At 43.7% G+C, this 16,630-nt stretch overlaps 3 protein-coding genes across 4 annotated transcripts in view; all 3 read right to left on the bottom strand.

The window, feature by feature from the left end:
- Window positions 1-892: 892 nt before the first annotated feature.
- Window positions 893-3,651, bottom strand: LOC310711745 (leukotriene B4 receptor 1-like). The gene has a single exon (XM_083513980.1). It carries the CDS (start codon window positions 3,634-3,636, stop codon window positions 2,662-2,664), a length of 975 nt encoding a protein of 324 aa, XP_083370106.1. The 5' UTR covers window positions 3,637-3,651; the 3' UTR covers window positions 893-2,661.
- A 548-nt stretch (window positions 3,652-4,199) lies between these two features.
- LOC310711744 (leukotriene B4 receptor 1-like) lies at window positions 4,200-7,040 on the bottom strand. Its single transcript, XM_083513979.1, has one exon. It carries the CDS (start codon window positions 5,213-5,215, stop codon window positions 4,217-4,219), a length of 999 nt encoding a protein of 332 aa, XP_083370105.1. The 5' UTR covers window positions 5,216-7,040; the 3' UTR covers window positions 4,200-4,216.
- A 536-nt stretch (window positions 7,041-7,576) lies between these two features.
- Window positions 7,577-16,630, bottom strand: part of PSKH1 (protein serine kinase H1) — a 33,816-nt gene continuing 24,762 nt past the window's right edge. For both annotated transcript variants that reach the window (XM_083515080.1, XM_083515081.1), the window contains exon 3: window positions 7,577-14,669. In XM_083515080.1, the coding sequence (XP_083371206.1) occupies window positions 14,352-14,669 (318 nt within the window). In that variant the 3' untranslated portion in view covers window positions 7,577-14,351. The remainder of the gene's footprint in view (window positions 14,670-16,630) is intronic.

The following is a 16,630-nucleotide window of genomic DNA, read 5'->3' as shown; positions in this document are numbered from 1 at the left end:
ACAAGGCAACCACCCTGATTCCATGTCTGAAAATGTAAGAGGAAATTATGCTCTTTCGCCAGCTTCAACAAAAACAGGAACTTGCATTTCCAAAAATTGCCACACAAACCACACTTCCTCACAGTGCCTTTTAGGGCCAAAGTGTTCCCTTAATTATCTCCATGTGGTCCCTTCTCTTCAGGGATTTAGCACTACCAGCCTCATGAAAAATGATAAGGAAAAGTGCCCCCAAGTGCAGCATGCACAGATAACAGCTTCCTTGAATAGGAGTTGTGGGGGTTTCAGGGATGGGGAAACAAAGCAGGTAAAGCACATTGGGTGAAGACATCCCATTTACTTTCTGGTGGGTACAGAAAGTACAAATGCAACTTGAAACACAGCGGGGGGGAGGGGGAGGAAATGCCCTTGCTGCACTTTAAGGCACTAATGTGTACATAGCCCTAATCTGGGGTAGCAAAGAAATGTCAGATCTTCAAGTATTTTAAGACGGCTAGTATGTCCCTGGTAGGTAGTGCTTTTCTTCTTAAAAAAAAAAAGTGCCAGTACTGTGTACCCTTGAGAAGCTTCAGGGGGGAAAGCACTGCTGGTAGGTCTTTTCCATGCTAAATATACCAAGTTCCTTCAACTTTTACTCAAACAACCTGTTTCCCGTCTCATGGATAATCTGCACTGCCCTCCTCTAAACCTATTCTGTTTTTTAAATAAATACTTCTAAAAGCATCCAAAACTAGACATAGTATTCCAGGTAGGGCCCAGCTAGTGCAAAATAAAGTGGAATTTACCTGAACATGGCATCATATCATCTCAGCTGCTATCATCATCATCATAATTTATATACCACCCTATACCCAGAGGTCTACCCAAGATGAGAAAATAAGTTGTCAGCCATTCCCATGTGTCATCATTGTTTATTTGTATGCTGTTTTTTCATCATAGATCATGCTCAAAGCAGCTTACAATTTCAAAAAGTTTACATAATTCACGAGCATTTACAAGACAGAACAACATGTAAATAGTTATATAGGCTAATGAAAACATCTCTTATTAATAAATATACAATAAGATGAAACAATCCACTGATAATTTTTAATGAGGACTAATAACACCCAAAATAATACATCTTCAAAATTAAATCTTGACCCTAGCAACAATCACCAAGCAATAATACCACATCTGGAGGACTTTCGGCAGCAGCAGAAGCCGTTGATGCTCAGGGGTCACATAATTAGTTAGTTATAACTAGGTGTCTCATGCTGCCCTCCCTGTACCATGTATTTGTGTATCTATGTGACATATAGATAGATAGACACAAACTGCAAACATTTTAACACCAACCATTTAACTTCTGAATGATAACTTTATCATGCATTAGTTTCCATTCCATCCCCACCCCCTGCTGGGGCATTCAAATTCTTGTTGCAATCAACAATGATAAATTAGCACGATAACCAGAAAGTTGATGTTTGTCTTTTCACAGTTTGAAAATAAATTTTAAAAACTATATATATATATATATATATATATATATATATATATATATATGAGAATTAACTCAACATAAGTATTGTAAGAGTATTGCTGCTAGCTGTGCCCTTATTCAAAATACTTTCAAAGTTTGGGCTTTAGCAAAGGAATGCTGGGATAGCAGGATAGCCAAAACAGATTCCCACCAGACACAATAATATTTCAAGGTGATATCTCTGGTTAGCAATTACAGTTCTGCAGCAATTTCTACAGGTAGAAGTTTGACTTGATTATTGTAAGCACTGGAAAACTTCGGGAAAGAACCTGCCATGAGCATCTTCTATCTTGGGTACCCAAGTAGCCAGCAGAACTAGGGATGGGGGGTAAATTCAATTCATTCATATTTAAAGATGAACCTACCTAATTTGTATTTTTCTTTAAAAATACATGAAGTGCAATGAAGCCATTTAAATCTGCACTTCTTCCAGTTTTGCAATGCAGTTCTTCAGCCATGCAATAGGTACAAAAATGCAAGTGCTAGATGAAAATGTGCATATCATTGCTTATATTTGTGAAAATAAAACACCAGTCTGCATTTTATTGGTGAAAATAGCTTTGCAAAAATGTGTATATCAGGTTAAAATGCATACAAAATGCATACTAAAAGAAATCCACGCTAAAATGCTGATGAATATTCCTGAAGACTTAAGAAAAAAAAACTGATGTCGAAATGTGAAGAACTGAACTTAAGATTGAAAAAATGGGAAAGTGGGAGAAACTGAAATTGATAGATTTGTCCATCCCTAAGAAGGACTGAGTAGAGGTAGCACATCTTAATGCAGCCAGGGACCACGGTTCTTTCATGGAGATATTGTGAGGTGTCCTGCGCAAAGCAAAAATGTAAGCAGGTAATAGCCTGGATACAGGTAGGAAAGTTTTTTTGATAGAATAGACGTCAAGAGTTCTCCACATTCCAAAGTTGCTAATGAACCACAGATAAGGTTGTTGCTGCACACAAAAACTCTCTGGGTCTCCCTCAGATTGCCAGGTGCCACAACAGCATTGTGTTGGTCTCACATCCATTATTTTACCCCAGCAACCTCTGAGGTTCTTCCTTTGTTTATTAATATATACAGAAAATGCTCGTATCAGAGGAGGAATATTTTAGTCTAAAGTTACCCCCTTACTCCCCTGGAGTTACAGAGCCTGCACTGAAGCAGTACCTTCTCTAGTAAGTTTCTGCTCTGTGTCTTCCTGCATTTTGGCAAATAACTTGGCAAAATTGGTCTCTCGTAGTCCCCCACGGAAGCTCCGGGCAGCAAAAGCATAGAGGATGGGGTTCAGGACGCTGCTTAAAAAGCATACGGACCCATGAAGGTTGTTTAGCGCTTCAGTTGTCTCTAGCAAGGCCTTTGCCTTCTCCGGTTGAGCATATTTCAGCAACAATGCAGAGATTATGACGAGATTTAAGATGTGGTAAGGCAGCCAGCACACAAAGAAGGCGCCCACCACAGCTGCAACCAGCTTCCCAGTTTTCATTTCCTTGCAGCGTCTCAGTGTCCGAATCCTTCTCATCATGCAGGAGTAGCAGATGGAGAGAATAGACAACGGGATCACGAAGGCAAACAAGATCTCCAGAACATTGACTGCAAGGCGGTGCTCATCCGAGAAATACATGTCATCCGTACACTCTCCAACCTTGTTCTTGGTCGATGCAGATATCAAAGTTGGGCATGCAAAGACACCTGCCAGCAACCAAACTGCCAGCAACATCCTGCACACCACATGTGGCCTCCGCCACATTTGGGAGGCGAACGGAAAGACCACAACAGCAAAGCGGTGCAGGCTCATCAGGGTGATGAAGAAGATGCTGGCATACACAGTTAAGTAGACGAGGTAGATGAGAAGTCTGCACATGACATTTCCAAAGACCCAGCTGTTGAGAAAATAGTAGATCCAGAATGGTGCTGTCAACATGACCATTAAGTCAGCCAAGGCCAAGTTCAAGATGACATTAATGGTGAAGGAGCGCTGGGGGAACTTGGTAAGAACTGTCCAGACCACAAGACCATTCCCAGGCATGCCAACCAGGAAGCAAGCCCCAAGGAAGAGGCTTGGAAGCAAGCTGGCCTTCACCCATGACACCTCTGCCACCGTGTTGTTCCCATACATTATTGTAATATTGGGGGGAGCCAATGCAGAGCTCAGCCTTTGCAAACAGGTGTCAGAAAATGAGTGAAACTACAACACCAGTGCAGAAAGGAAATGACTGGGGCTGATGCACATGATGTAGGTACATTACCACATTTTCTCAAAATGTTGGTAAAAGCCAAACATTGCTTTTGAAGGGGGGCTTCCCCTTTCTGTTCTTGTACTCAAACTAGGACTACTCAACTGGTTTGCAACATATGTTTATGCTAAGTACGGAAGCTCTGTCATTGCAACCTACATGCTCCCGGAATATGTTTACCTGGGTACAAGGAGGAAAGTTGCTTGGCTAGGATAGACATAAAGAGTTCTCCACATTAGAAAGTAGCTAATGAATCACAGATAAGGTTGTTGCTGCACACAAAAACTCTCTGGCTCTCCCTCAGATTGCCAGGTGCCACAATAGCATTGCCTTGGTCTTATATCCATTTATTTTACCCCAGCAACCTCTGAGGTTCTTCCTTTGTTTATTAATATATACAGAAAATGCTCATATCAGAGGAGGAATATTTTATTCTAAAGTTACTCCCTTACTCCCCTGGAGTTACAGAGCCTGCATTGAAGCAGTAATGTCCTTAGTAGATTTCTCCTCCGTGTCTTCATGCATTTTGCCAAATAACTTGGCAAAATTGGTCTCTCGTAGTCCCCCACGGAAGCTCCGGGCAGCAAAAGCATAGAGGATGGGGTTCAGGCAGCTGCTTAAAAAAGCTACAGACCCATGAAGGTTTGTTAGAGCTTCAGCTGTCTCTAGCAAGGCCTTTGCCTTCTCCGGTTGAGAATATTTCAGCAACAATGCAGAGATTATGATGAGATTTAAGATGTGGTAAGGAAGACAGCACACAAAGAAGGCACCCACCACAGCTGCAACCAGCTTCCCAGTTTTCATTTCCTTGTGGCGTCTCAGTGTCCGAATCCTTCTCATCATGCAGGTGTAGCAGATGGAGAGAACAGAAAACGGGATCACGAAGGCAAATAAGGTCTCCAGAATGTTGACCACAAGGCGATGCTCATCTGAGAAATATATTTCATCCGTACACTCTCCAACCTTGTTCAGGCTTGATGCAGATATCAAAGTTGGGCATGCAAAGACACCTGCCAGCAACCAAACTGCCAGCAAAGTCCTGCACACCACATGTGGCCTCCGCCACATTTGGGAGGTGAACGGAAAGACCACAACAGCAAAGCGGTGCAGGCTCATCAGGGTGATGAAGAAGATGCTGGCATACACAGTTAAGTAGACGAGGTAGATGAGAAGTCTGCACATGACATCTCCAAAGACCCAGCTGTTGAGAAAATAGTAGATCCAGAATGGTGCTGTCAACATGACCATTAAGTCAGCCAAGGCCATGTTAAAGATGAGCATAATGGTGAAGGAGCGCTGGGGGAACTTTGTAAGAACCGTCCAGACTACAAGACAATTCCCAGGCATGCCAACCAGGAAGCAAGCCCCGAGGAAGAGGCTTGGAAGCAAGCTGGCCTTCACCCATGACACCTCTGCCACCGCGTTGTTCAAGTGTGTGTCTGTGATGTTGAGAAGAGCCATCCTGTGCCTCCTGCAGAGCTCAGCCTTTGCAAATAGGTGTCAGAGAACGAGTGTAAGTAGAGCTCTAGTGCAAAAGGGAAATGACTGAAACTGATGCAGTTTGTACATAAATTACCACATTTTCAAAAATGGTAAGAACCCAACATTTCTTTTGAGGTGGCTTCCTCTTTTCTCTCTCTTTTGCTCAAACTAGGACTTCCCAACTGTTTTGCAATAGACAAATATGGAAAAACTCTGTTATTCCAAGTCACACGCCAACAGAGAATGCATGCCTATTACACTCAATTGCTAAAGTGTTGAGAAGGAACTACAGTATGCTTTGATGTCCTGGCCGTGGTCACACTGCACTGTTACATGCAATGGCTTTTTAGGGTGAAAAGAGCTGCTTTGGAGTGACACCTTTGGCTACACCTTCACCTTACATTTAAAGCAGTGATATATCACTTAACAGCCATGGCTCTCAGCAAAAACTCCTGGGAACTGTCATTTGTTAAGGGTACTGACTTGTTAGAAGAACCCTTTCTTTTCACTTAACTGCAGTCTTAAAAGTGTTTTAATAATCAATCTCTCTTCCCAGTGCTTGCAAACTCTCACCACTTGGACACGTGTGGAGCACAGAACACCATGTTTCTTCAGATAGTTCTATAGCTGAGCCATTAAGCACGGGAATTAAAAACCACATACCTAATTCTGAATGTTGTGTTTCCCATTCATAAAGAGACAGTTATGAGGAATAGATACTGTTGGAGGCTTTGTGGGTCTTGGTGAGGAAGCGTTTTGGTCCAGCACCTGCACTTAACACAAGGCTAAATTGGGCCTTCTGCTATTATCAGCTCAAGGACACACAGAGAAGTGCAGCTGCCAATAAGCTGCTTAGTGCAGATGAGGAGCCCATATAGAATGAGGGGTACCAGGAGATCTGATGTTCCCTTGGGGCACTAACTGAAATGGCTTTCCTGTGGACAGCTGCTGCCTACCTAGACCTGCTTGGCACTATCTGTGGTGAGTAATGCCAGTGTGTCGCCAAATCAGGTCTGTGCCACCCGTGGTTTTTGCTTCCTTCCTCTCCTTGGGTAGTGACTGATGGAGAGACAAGATAAGCAGCTGCAGTCAGGTCACAGTTGCAAGAGAAAGGTGCCTGAGGGAGCTTGTATTGGAGCAGAGCCAGTGGAATGGCCCTGCTTCCAGGGGTGCCAACATGAATAAAATGGGGGGGGGGGGGAGAGGTGAGCCCCGCCCTACATAAGAGTGGATGGCACTTTGTGTTTTTCTTGTAGAATTCAGCAGGCAGGAGAATATGGACAAAGCCAGTGAGTTGTCTCTGCTTGCCATTAGCTCTGGATCCACCTACGGTTGAGTCTTCCTGCTCTCCACCCTATCAGTCTGAATGGGCACCAGGCACCACTTTGCCTAACCTTTCCCTACCTGAGGTTGACTTGTTTCAGTAGCAAGTGGCTCAGCTGCCAATCTACAGCAGGTGGATCTACCCCTGGTGATAGTAAGCTAGTGCCAGCAATACTGGGGCAACCGTATCGCCACATCTATTATCTATATTCTGCAGGGACTGGCGCTTCCTCCTGCCAGGTAAGAGTGCTAACTCAAAGAGAGTCAGAGATACTAAGGAAGCACTATGCTGAAAGTGTCTTTCTCCAAAAGCATGTGTTAAGCATTTTTTTCAGATGAAGCACCCATCCATGTAGCTTAGCTTCTCACACAACACAGCACCTACAAAGATCCTAATTGCCTCCATGTGCAGATACGGAATACAACAGTCTGAACTCTGGTGGCATAGATTCACATGAAAATGTGATGAGGACACAATAAATCTTGGATTACAACACCTATTTTCTCAGGCATAACTTCTCACACTTTCAGTTTGTGGCTATGTATTGGAACTCTACTGAGGAGTGGTAAGCTCATGTGATTTCTGCTGGATTGAACCAAGGTTCCATTTTCAACAATGAGTTAGGCAGATGCCGCTGGGAAGCTGACCAATTTAATATATAATAATAGTAATAATAATAACTCTCCAGTCTTTCATTGCCAGTAAAAATACCTTTGAAATACACATCATGCAAACCACTTTGCTCCGGTCTCCATCGGGGGGGGGGCACATACAGTACTCCATCCTGTGCTCAGCAAGTAATTGATATCCCAAGAGAAATATCAAACAGATGCAGGTGGAAGAAAAGCAGAGGAAAGATTAGGAACGTTTGCTATCCTGAGAGGGCTCCCTTCATAAAGCATGCCTGAGCATCCACTAAAATGCACATAAAGGAACCAATATGAGGACATTGACAATGTATTCAATAAAGCAGTCACCACACCACATCCCCCAAATGAAATACACTGACCACTAAGTGAGGATCAACACTTTACTGAATAAACAGAATACTTTTACAAATTTAAAAACAGACGGAATACACAAAATAAATAATTCTATACACTAATTTCAACATTACAGGTTAATTGCCATGTATCAAATCACACTCTAAAAAAGTAGAGATTCCATAGTGTAAAAAATAAAAGAGGCACCTAAGGCAAAAATCACAGACATGAATACTTGAGACAAAAAGTAAAATCTCACTGTCCCATTGAGAACAGGGAGAGAGAGATAGGAACAATCTTTTTTGGCAACTTGAGTGTGATGAGCAGGGGGTGGGGGAGAACGTCTGAAAATTGAAAGCGAGTTCCTTAAGACCTGTAGTGGAGGACTTCCAAAAAGCACTGCAGGGTCAAAAGTGAACCATTCACAGGACAGGGGAGAAGATAAGGGCAGGTGGAGGCCAAGAGGTGGTGCGCCCCCAGTCCAAATGCCACCAGACTGCAGGTGGCTTGGAAAGTGGCTTGCTACTAGCCAGAGACAGTGTGTCTTACACAGTGCAGTCCTGTGCATGTCTACTCAGAAATAAGTCCCACTGAGTTCAATGGTGCTGACTCCCAGGTAAGTGGCTATAGAACTGCAGCCTTGTTTATTTAAAACAGTGGTTTTCAAAGTGTACTCCAAGAACCCAGAGGTTCTTTGAATACTTATTAGTGAGAAAAATCAGTAGTGGCAAACGAGCTTTCCCAATAGGCAGCTTGCCCATCACTACCAATCTTTCCCAGCAATGCATAGCCAGTAGTAGGTGTGTTGTGTTCTAAGGCATTCTACTTTAGTACAGGTCAAATGGCAATACCCAACAAGGCCTAACCAGCAGCCATTGCTCAGGGCATGCCCTACAAACCCCAGAATCCTCTGCAGTGTGCTGGGGTTCTCTGATGGGCAAGCAGGGAAGGGTTCCTTTGCAGACGAGTTGGGCTAGAATGTACACTGCAAGTGGAAAGCTTGAAATCCACAACTTTATAAACAACCTTTCATTACATGCCACAGAGGCAGACGAGCAAAGATGAAGCAGAAGAGAAGACTGAGTGATGGAAAAGCAGAGACAAATGGATTTTTCAACACAGGGGCTGCCCAACCAGAAAGCAGGGCACCTGGTTGTTTCGGATAGCCACCCTCAGTCAATTAATGCACTTCACATTCTTTGCTATGTCTCTGTTAGTGGGGGACAAATGCTACAGCTGAGATCCACAGAACAGTGACAGGCTAGAAAGTGCCCAGTGGGAGAGTTTTTTATTTTATTGCTCCTCCCTTTGAACCGGAGGCCCTTGTGTCATAGCAGACTCCCAAGTTCAAAAACTGTCTGTAGCAGAGCATGGGGGAAAGGGGGAAACAGAAGTACGACAAACACAAACATGGAAGACTAGTTGATGTGCATTACTAATTGTGCAGTTCTTTGGATCTTGACTCAGGGCTGCAAATGAACCCTGGATTTCTGAGGGCACAGACTGATTGCTTTAGATAAGGCACTGGTTGGCAAATGCAGCATGAAAATTGCATAAGGCATGCAGAACAGGCAACTTTTCAAAAGGTATGGAAAAGCTGCATAGGCAGAATGATACAACCGAGCCACCCTCCTTTCTACCTTCCTTCCTCTCTCCACACACACCTTTTTCTAGTGCTCCCCACGGGCATTTGCTACTGACAGATTTTTCAGAGGACCATCTCAGCTGTCTCATTCATATTTGGATTAAACAACATGGTTGACAAACACGTTTCACTCAACTGCAATGAAGACAATCCCATACTTTTGGTGTTAGTGTCAGAGAAGTATGCAGCCTCAGCCAGGGCATCCCAGGCCACTGCTTGGCCACCAAACCAGAGACTCATGTAATGGCAGGTTCAGCTGTCTGTCTGGTTAGCCGAGGGTCAAAATACATATTATGGCAGCTAAAAAGTGCCATGTTGCCTTCGCTATCTCCCTCACATGCCATCACATCAGGGACTTCCCCACCAGACTGCTTTCCTTATAAGGTAGCAATTAGATGAGGACAAAGGACAGCTCATGCAGAAGTCTGTGCTTCAGTCACAGTATATTTCAGTAGCAGTGGCATCTGCACTCTAAGAAAGGGACCATATAACTCTTCAACAGATGAATAAAGTAATCAGCACATCAGAAATAAAGACCAAGGGAGCTTCCAGATGGGGGTTTAAAACTGCTCCACAGCATCAGAGAAGGAAGAAAGGAGGACGTGGAATGGGGGGGGGAGACATTTATTCCTGCAGATTGTGCTACCTGTAGCAACTCTATTATTATTTCATAAAGTTTATAAATCACTCAATTGTAGGGGGGAAAACCTCAAAGTGGCTGCATTACACATGTTGCTGTCTCCCCAACTTGGTATCAGCACAGGGTTGACATATCTTCCATCTGGCTTACCAGTTTCAGGCATGCTCCATGGCCAGGACCAGTGGGGCTTTTTCTGGGGGGATGTAGGAGTATGCATACCCCTAAACATTTTGTGAATCTAACGGGAGAAAAAATTAAAATAAAAATAAAAATTTTAGTTTCTTCTCTAGCACGGTGAATCGTCAGTTCTGTTGCTACCTCCGATGGCGGCCTCATTTCCTGTCATGGTGTTTCCTGAGTCTCAGACAGAATGAGAGTGCCCCCAAACATTTTTTTTCAGAAAAAAGCACTGGCTAGGACCCAAAATGACCATGCAATGAATTATCGTGCAAACTTTGGGAGGCTCTCCTTTATGACTGAAGACCTCTGTGCTGGCTCAACAAGCTGCTCCCCAAAATTCTTGGGGATAGTCTTCAATGCTGTACAAGGAGTGGAGGACACAGGAAAAGTTGAAGAGGGAGGGAACACCATCTGACATGCATGTGGAAATGGTTTTGTAAGCCTAAGGACCTCTTGAATCCCACTCATGTAGGAGCATACATGAGTCCAGAAAAAGAAAAGGAAAAAACTCCATTTGGAAGCATCCCAATGCACCTCAAAACAGAAGCACCGCAGCTTAGAAGGACCAAGCCCTTGGAAGACCCAGCTCTTCCAGATTGTTACAGCTGGCCATCAGAGTTTGCTTAGTAAGGCTATGAGGGCAAGGAAGCCTCTATCCACTGTGAGTGTGGGCTTGGTCCCATATGGAGTGGGGGACTTCAAAGAACTAGGCATTAATGATTGGGGCACTGCCTTTATAGCAACAGAAACTAACTTTCCCAACACTAAGATGAGACATAGCAGATGCTAGCCTGCCCCCTTTCTGATTAAACTACCCCAAGGCCCTTTGTCCCAGCAGAATACACCTCCTTATCCCTGCTGGCTGGTGTTAAGGCAGAATTACACTTCAAGGTACTATCCAAAGGGGCAAGGGGAATTTTGGAAACAGTAGGATGAAGTCATCATGAAGAATCTGCTGATACAGAAGGGGAACTCCTGTACACGGAGTACTTGGAAACCAGTAGGAGGAAGTAATCATGAAGAATCTCCAGGCTCAAAAACGTGAGACATTTCAAATGGCACAACCCAGTTAGAAGCTGCCTCTTGTCCATGATACCCCTATCCCCATTCCCAGTTATGTCTCTGGGGTGAGTCCTCTCTTATCAACAAAAACGTAACATAATCTGAAGCTGGCATTCTCTGAAGTGGCAATCATTGACCTTATCCCATTCCACAGTGGATAGGTGGATTTTGCACCACTAGATCCGAGATGCTGTATGGGTTGGTTTGTTTTTTACACAGTATTGCTAAGTTCCAATATATTTACAATATTTACTGTTCCAACAGGGAGGGAAGGGGTGGTATAAGATAGAGACCAACGTCAACATCTAGAGACAATTCAGTACCCAAGTGTTGCCATCTTGTTGCTTTTTGTTTTTAAGCAAATGCACACAATAAATCCGGTTCACTGGCATGAACTCTGAGCAGAAGCAAAAGCATGGACTTGGAGTTCTGCAATCCAGGACAGAACAACAGTGAGGTCATGTTGTCATTTTCTTTTGACCTACAAACTTAATAATTCCTTAACACAGAAATTTCTCACTGCCAGGGCTGTTGAACATAGGCACCTCACATTTGGCAATTTCCCCATCGCGTAACAGAAATAACTGTGGGGGAAAGTGTGAGTGAGTCTAAAGGAATAACCCTCTAAGAAATTGGTGTCCTATCCAGAATAGACAACTGGAAATAGAGAGACAAGGCAGAGACCTTTGCCACTACCACCCATGCTGGGGTGTCTCCTGAAGCAGTCACATACACACCACAAAAGTCAATGGAAAGACCAGTGTGCCACCAATAGGGGGCAATACTCACTGGTGACACATAAATAGCAGGTGCATCTCCAACTGCAAAGTAACCTAAGTGAAACCACTGTATGAGATAAAGCCAAGCATCAATAGGAGCCTGGTTACTGACAGAGAGAGTATGTTGGACCACTAGATGTCACCCTGGGCTGAGAAACTGGTTCTGCATAATGTACCTCTAGAACTACTGCAGGAACACATGGACATGAATCAATCCCACTGTAGTGGATTAAAGCTTCTTAAGCACACAAGCTGTGTGTTACATTACTTTTCCTATGTAATGCTGATGTCTCAACAAGGTGAGGACAAGGCAGACTCACATCCTTACTAATGAGCGATTCAACATCACAGCTACTATAGCACCATCACTCCCTCCCTCTCTGCATTGGGGAAATGCACACTTGGGAGCACCCAAGGGCTACCCCACTGCAATGGTATCACTCCCAGACACTTCGTATACCTTTACTCTTAACACCTCCACTGAGTCACTGTTCATTGGGACAGGAAGTGCCTTTGTAGACGTCAATAAAATTTAACTGCCCAAAATGATATGGCCACCTGCCTACCATGACTGACGCAATGTCCTTAAGCTGATGTCTGACAATGTATCCTGACACATTAACCAGCACAAGAGAGTTGCTCTCAGAAACAGGATGTGCCACCAGAGGCTGGAAGTAGCTGGTTTCCAGAGGCTGGAAGCAGCTGATGTGAGGGCACAATGCCAATCATGAACAGGACAGAGAAATATTGATTTAAGGTTGGAAACTCCAATAGCTGCCCTTTTTTCTTGACCTTATCTACTGGGGTGAATGAAAGGGCAGAATAACAAGACTTGCTCCTATATCCCAAATAAATTTATCCCACCCCCAGGCCATCCTATTATTTCAGGACTCTGGTACCTCATTACATCATTTTGCTGCACTTTTAGATAAAAGTCTAACTGGAGACAGACAATCCCTACAGAAACATGTTGTCTCTCTGCTCAGACTGGCTACTGACTCTGGCAATTTGCTGCTGTAATAAGCACCAAGCTTGCTGTCTAGATTTTTTTCATATTACTTAATTCAGGAGGCAGCTCTGGTGCGAGCACCTGATTTGCTCTCTGGCTCTTTATTTGCAGCACACTAAAACCAAGGGAAAGTGGGTTAATCCGGGGGGGGGGGCATGCAGCGTAGATTATCTTTGGGTCCCTTTAAGCTATGTGATTTTATGATTCTAAGCTGCATTGCCTGCACCCCAGTGTGCCAGCTGTAGAGGCAAGCACAGCAGTTGTTTGAACCCACTCAAGCCTTTAATGAGAGAAAGACTTTTGATGTCACCCCTGTGATGAGAGACACCCCCCCGGTGTGTGTACAGGAGGTCAGAAGAGGGAAGAAAGCTGTCTGATGTCTCCTCAGTCACTTGCAATGTTGCAGTACTGAGTCACACATCTGAGCACTGATTGAGTCAGAATGATGACCGGGTTTCCTATAATTCATTCCAGCGTTAAGTGGAAAGATACAACAGAGAGCAAGATAAGGCTCAAAAAAAGTGGAAGGAAAAGCCATTCCCAGCCAACAAAATTAGTGTAGTTAAGGCACAGCCATTTCTCCGGCCTTCAACACACAGGACAGTGAGAGAAGCAGCACTAATTCTGATTTCCTCCAACAAGTATCAAAGGAGAATTTGGTCCCCATTTCACAGCTGTATGGATGGAAAGCAGCCATTTAAGTGTAAAACCAAGTGAAAACTGAAACTGTGAAAGTGCATAGCCCAAGATTCAGAGAGCTGTGCAAGGTGTTCCACCTATGCACTGGGACTTATAGGCTCCCCTTCCCCCTCTCTTGGGTGCAGAAAACCCCCAACTGATGTCACAAAAACTTCTGGGGCAATGTCTGATGCAGTGCAAAAGGCTGCAGCCAGAAGAGGAACTCAGTAATCTCCTTCTGCACCTGTGGACCCATGGGGTTCCATGATCCTGATTTTAACCAACAGCCTAAGTCAGCAATAGCCAATGTGGTGCCTTTCAGTTATTGCTGGACTCCAACTCCCATAAGCCACAGTCAGCATGGCCAGTCAACAGAGATGACAAGCTGTAGTACAATGTTTGGGTGGTACCATATTAGCTACCCTGGCCTAAATCATCCCCTCCCAGACCCTGTAGCAACAGAGGCTGGCTAGATAAAACTTGGGAGTCAATAAATAGGAGTAGCAACGATTCTTGGCTAGGGAAGGACTCTTCTGCGTGGCTCCAGTATTTCAGGCAACTAACTGTAGACTTTTTTTCCAGGGCTGGGCCAAGAAGCAGGATTTTCTAATCCCCTGACCCTACACAGGTGAGATGTGCTCCCAGGGGCAGCAGCATCCCTAAAGCTGCATCTCCCAAGGCAGGAAGATGGACATAGGAAGTTGGGCTTTGAGAGAAGAGGGCTGGAGCTTGGGGCCCCCTCACTTAGTGAACACAGTGCAGAACATGTCCCAATGACAAAGAAAGAACAAGCCAGGCAGCCTCCTGCTGAATTGTCAGCCATTGTACTGCTGCTGGTAGCGCAAGTTCAGCTCTCGCAGTTCCCGCTCCCGTACCCGCCGGGACTTATTGGATTTAGTGGAGCGGCTGGAGCGGGTGGACTGGGCTGACTTGGTGCTTTGGCAACGAGATGATGCCCTCTTGAGGAGGTTCTGAGATATGGAGCGGTGCAGGTTCTTCATGGAAGAAGAGGCAGCCATGCTGACCACCCAGGGGTGCTTTAAGGCTTGAAGAGCTGTCATCCGGTCACTAGGATCCACTGTGAGCAGACGGTCAATGAAATCCTTAGCAAGATTGGACACGCTGGGCCATGGCTGAAAATTATAAAGAAACAGGGGGTGGGGAGAGAAGAAAGCATTAATTCTAATGTTGGTAACAAACAGACCATCCCACATTGGAGCAAGAGTGACAATGTGCAAGCAGTCTTGTTTTAAATAAGTGTGCATTCCTACCACACTTGCTCTGGCAAGTGGAAAGAACCACATCACTTGCCTTGCCCTTGTTATTCCTTCACCCAGAGCAGTGTGAGAAGCCACAGATGCTGATGTACATTGGCAGGTACATGGCTGGAGACTAATGGATTTCAGGGCAGCAGAACTACAGGGGCAGCAAACGTATGATTAATGAGCAACCATACTGCTACATCTCTTAATTAAGTTTTGTGTGAAAAGTCAAAAGGCATTTACTAATACTTGGGTTTTCAGTATCTGCACTCTGACAGAACTTCAGAAAAGTTCTAAACATGCTAAATCAATAGTTTTAAAAATCAGTTTTGGTGTGTGTGAACACTTTCACATGTATTAAGAATCTTGCTGGATTATCTCCCATTTCTCCTGAAATGGGTTTTCACTGTTTTCATTATGCTTTTTTAATTGTTTGTTTTATTGTATATTTTAATTATGGATCTTTTAATGTTATTGTGTATTTTGATTCTGATTTTATAGTTGCAAACCACTTAGAAGCCATTTTGGCATGTAAGCAGCATATACGGTAGATTAAATAACAACAAAAACAACAGTAATAATAATATTATTTGATTCTCCATGCAATAAATCCTAGATATTATACAACAATACAGAATATACAGTATTTCTATAGGTTCACAAATTGGAGGATAATTTCCCCTTCAGTGCTGCTTACAGTTATTTATTTATTTATTATTTAGCTTTCATTCTCTTTTTGATACAGGAAGCAGGAAGTCTGGGGCACATGTGTGCTTTTAGGCAGATATAAATAAATACACACACATATATATATACTTTAATGTGCTAGTGCACAGTGTATTGAAACCTCTAAAAATAAACTCCTACTAAAAAATTTAAGCAACTCTTGAATAAGGAACTAGGATCCCAAGTAGACAACTGGAAATAAATTACCACCTTCAGCCTCGACAGACGAGTCAGCATTACCAGTCCAGTTAAGTGGAGCTAAACAGAAACAAACTCCCAAACAAGAGGGAATTGGATTTCTTATGCTTTCAATTACTCCCACGCCATCAGAAATGGGGAGTACAGAGCACTAGTAATTAGAAATCTCTTCTGGTCAGCAAACACAAATCGGTTTATTGATCTGTTTATGCTGCTGCAGGTTTCACCTGCTGTACTGTATGTATCTTTGGCTTGATTTAATTAAGCTACCCTCCTGAAGAAAAAAGAAAAAAAAGAGTATATCCTGCTGAGGTTATAGCCAAGATGAGTTTACCAGCTTCTTTGTCAAGTTCCTGACAAAGTTGATCCATTTCACAGTACCACATCAGCAGGGTGGAACTTTGATGGAAGAACGACATCAATGGAAGCGGGGGGGGGGGGAGAAATCATTTTTACAGTATAATCTTTCACTTTTCCCTTTCAGATTAATAGAAATTGAGCCTTAAAGTAACTTGCCCAAAGAGGGTCAAAGTATACATGATATTCACCACATCTTTGAAGCCCTATGATTGGGATTCTCTACCACTTAAAAAAAAAAATCAAAACAGTAAATAGCAGATTCTGAGGGGTGTGTGAGGGATTTTCAACACAAAACAGTGATGGATAAAATGTTAAGGTAATCCTCCCCCAACCAAAGTCTCAACCTGGATCAAGACTCTTGCTGTTCTGCAAACCTTATGAGGAATGATTGAGGGTGCTGTTGGGTATGTTTAGTCCCGAGTAGAGGACACTGGGAGGAGATAAGACAGCCATTTTCAAATGTCTTAAGGGCTGTCACAAAGAAGATAGTGCAAGCTTGTTTTCTGTTGCTCCAAAGGGTAGGCCCTCAATGGATTCAAATTACAAGC

This window comes from Podarcis liolepis, assembly GCF_965112155.1.
Source record: "Podarcis liolepis genome assembly, chromosome: 7".
NCBI lineage: Eukaryota > Metazoa > Chordata > Lepidosauria > Squamata > Lacertidae > Podarcis > Podarcis liolepis.
Note: the sequence above shows the minus strand (reverse complement) of the source record. Positions and strands in the feature narration are given on the sequence as shown.

Coding starts and splice junctions, on each gene's coding strand:
- LOC310711745 (XM_083513980.1), bottom strand. CDS start 3,636: ATGTATGGGAACAACACGGTGGCAGAGGTGTCATGGGTGAAGGCCAGC.
- LOC310711744 (XM_083513979.1), bottom strand. CDS start 5,215: ATGGCTCTTCTCAACATCACAGACACACACTTGAACAACGCGGTGGCA.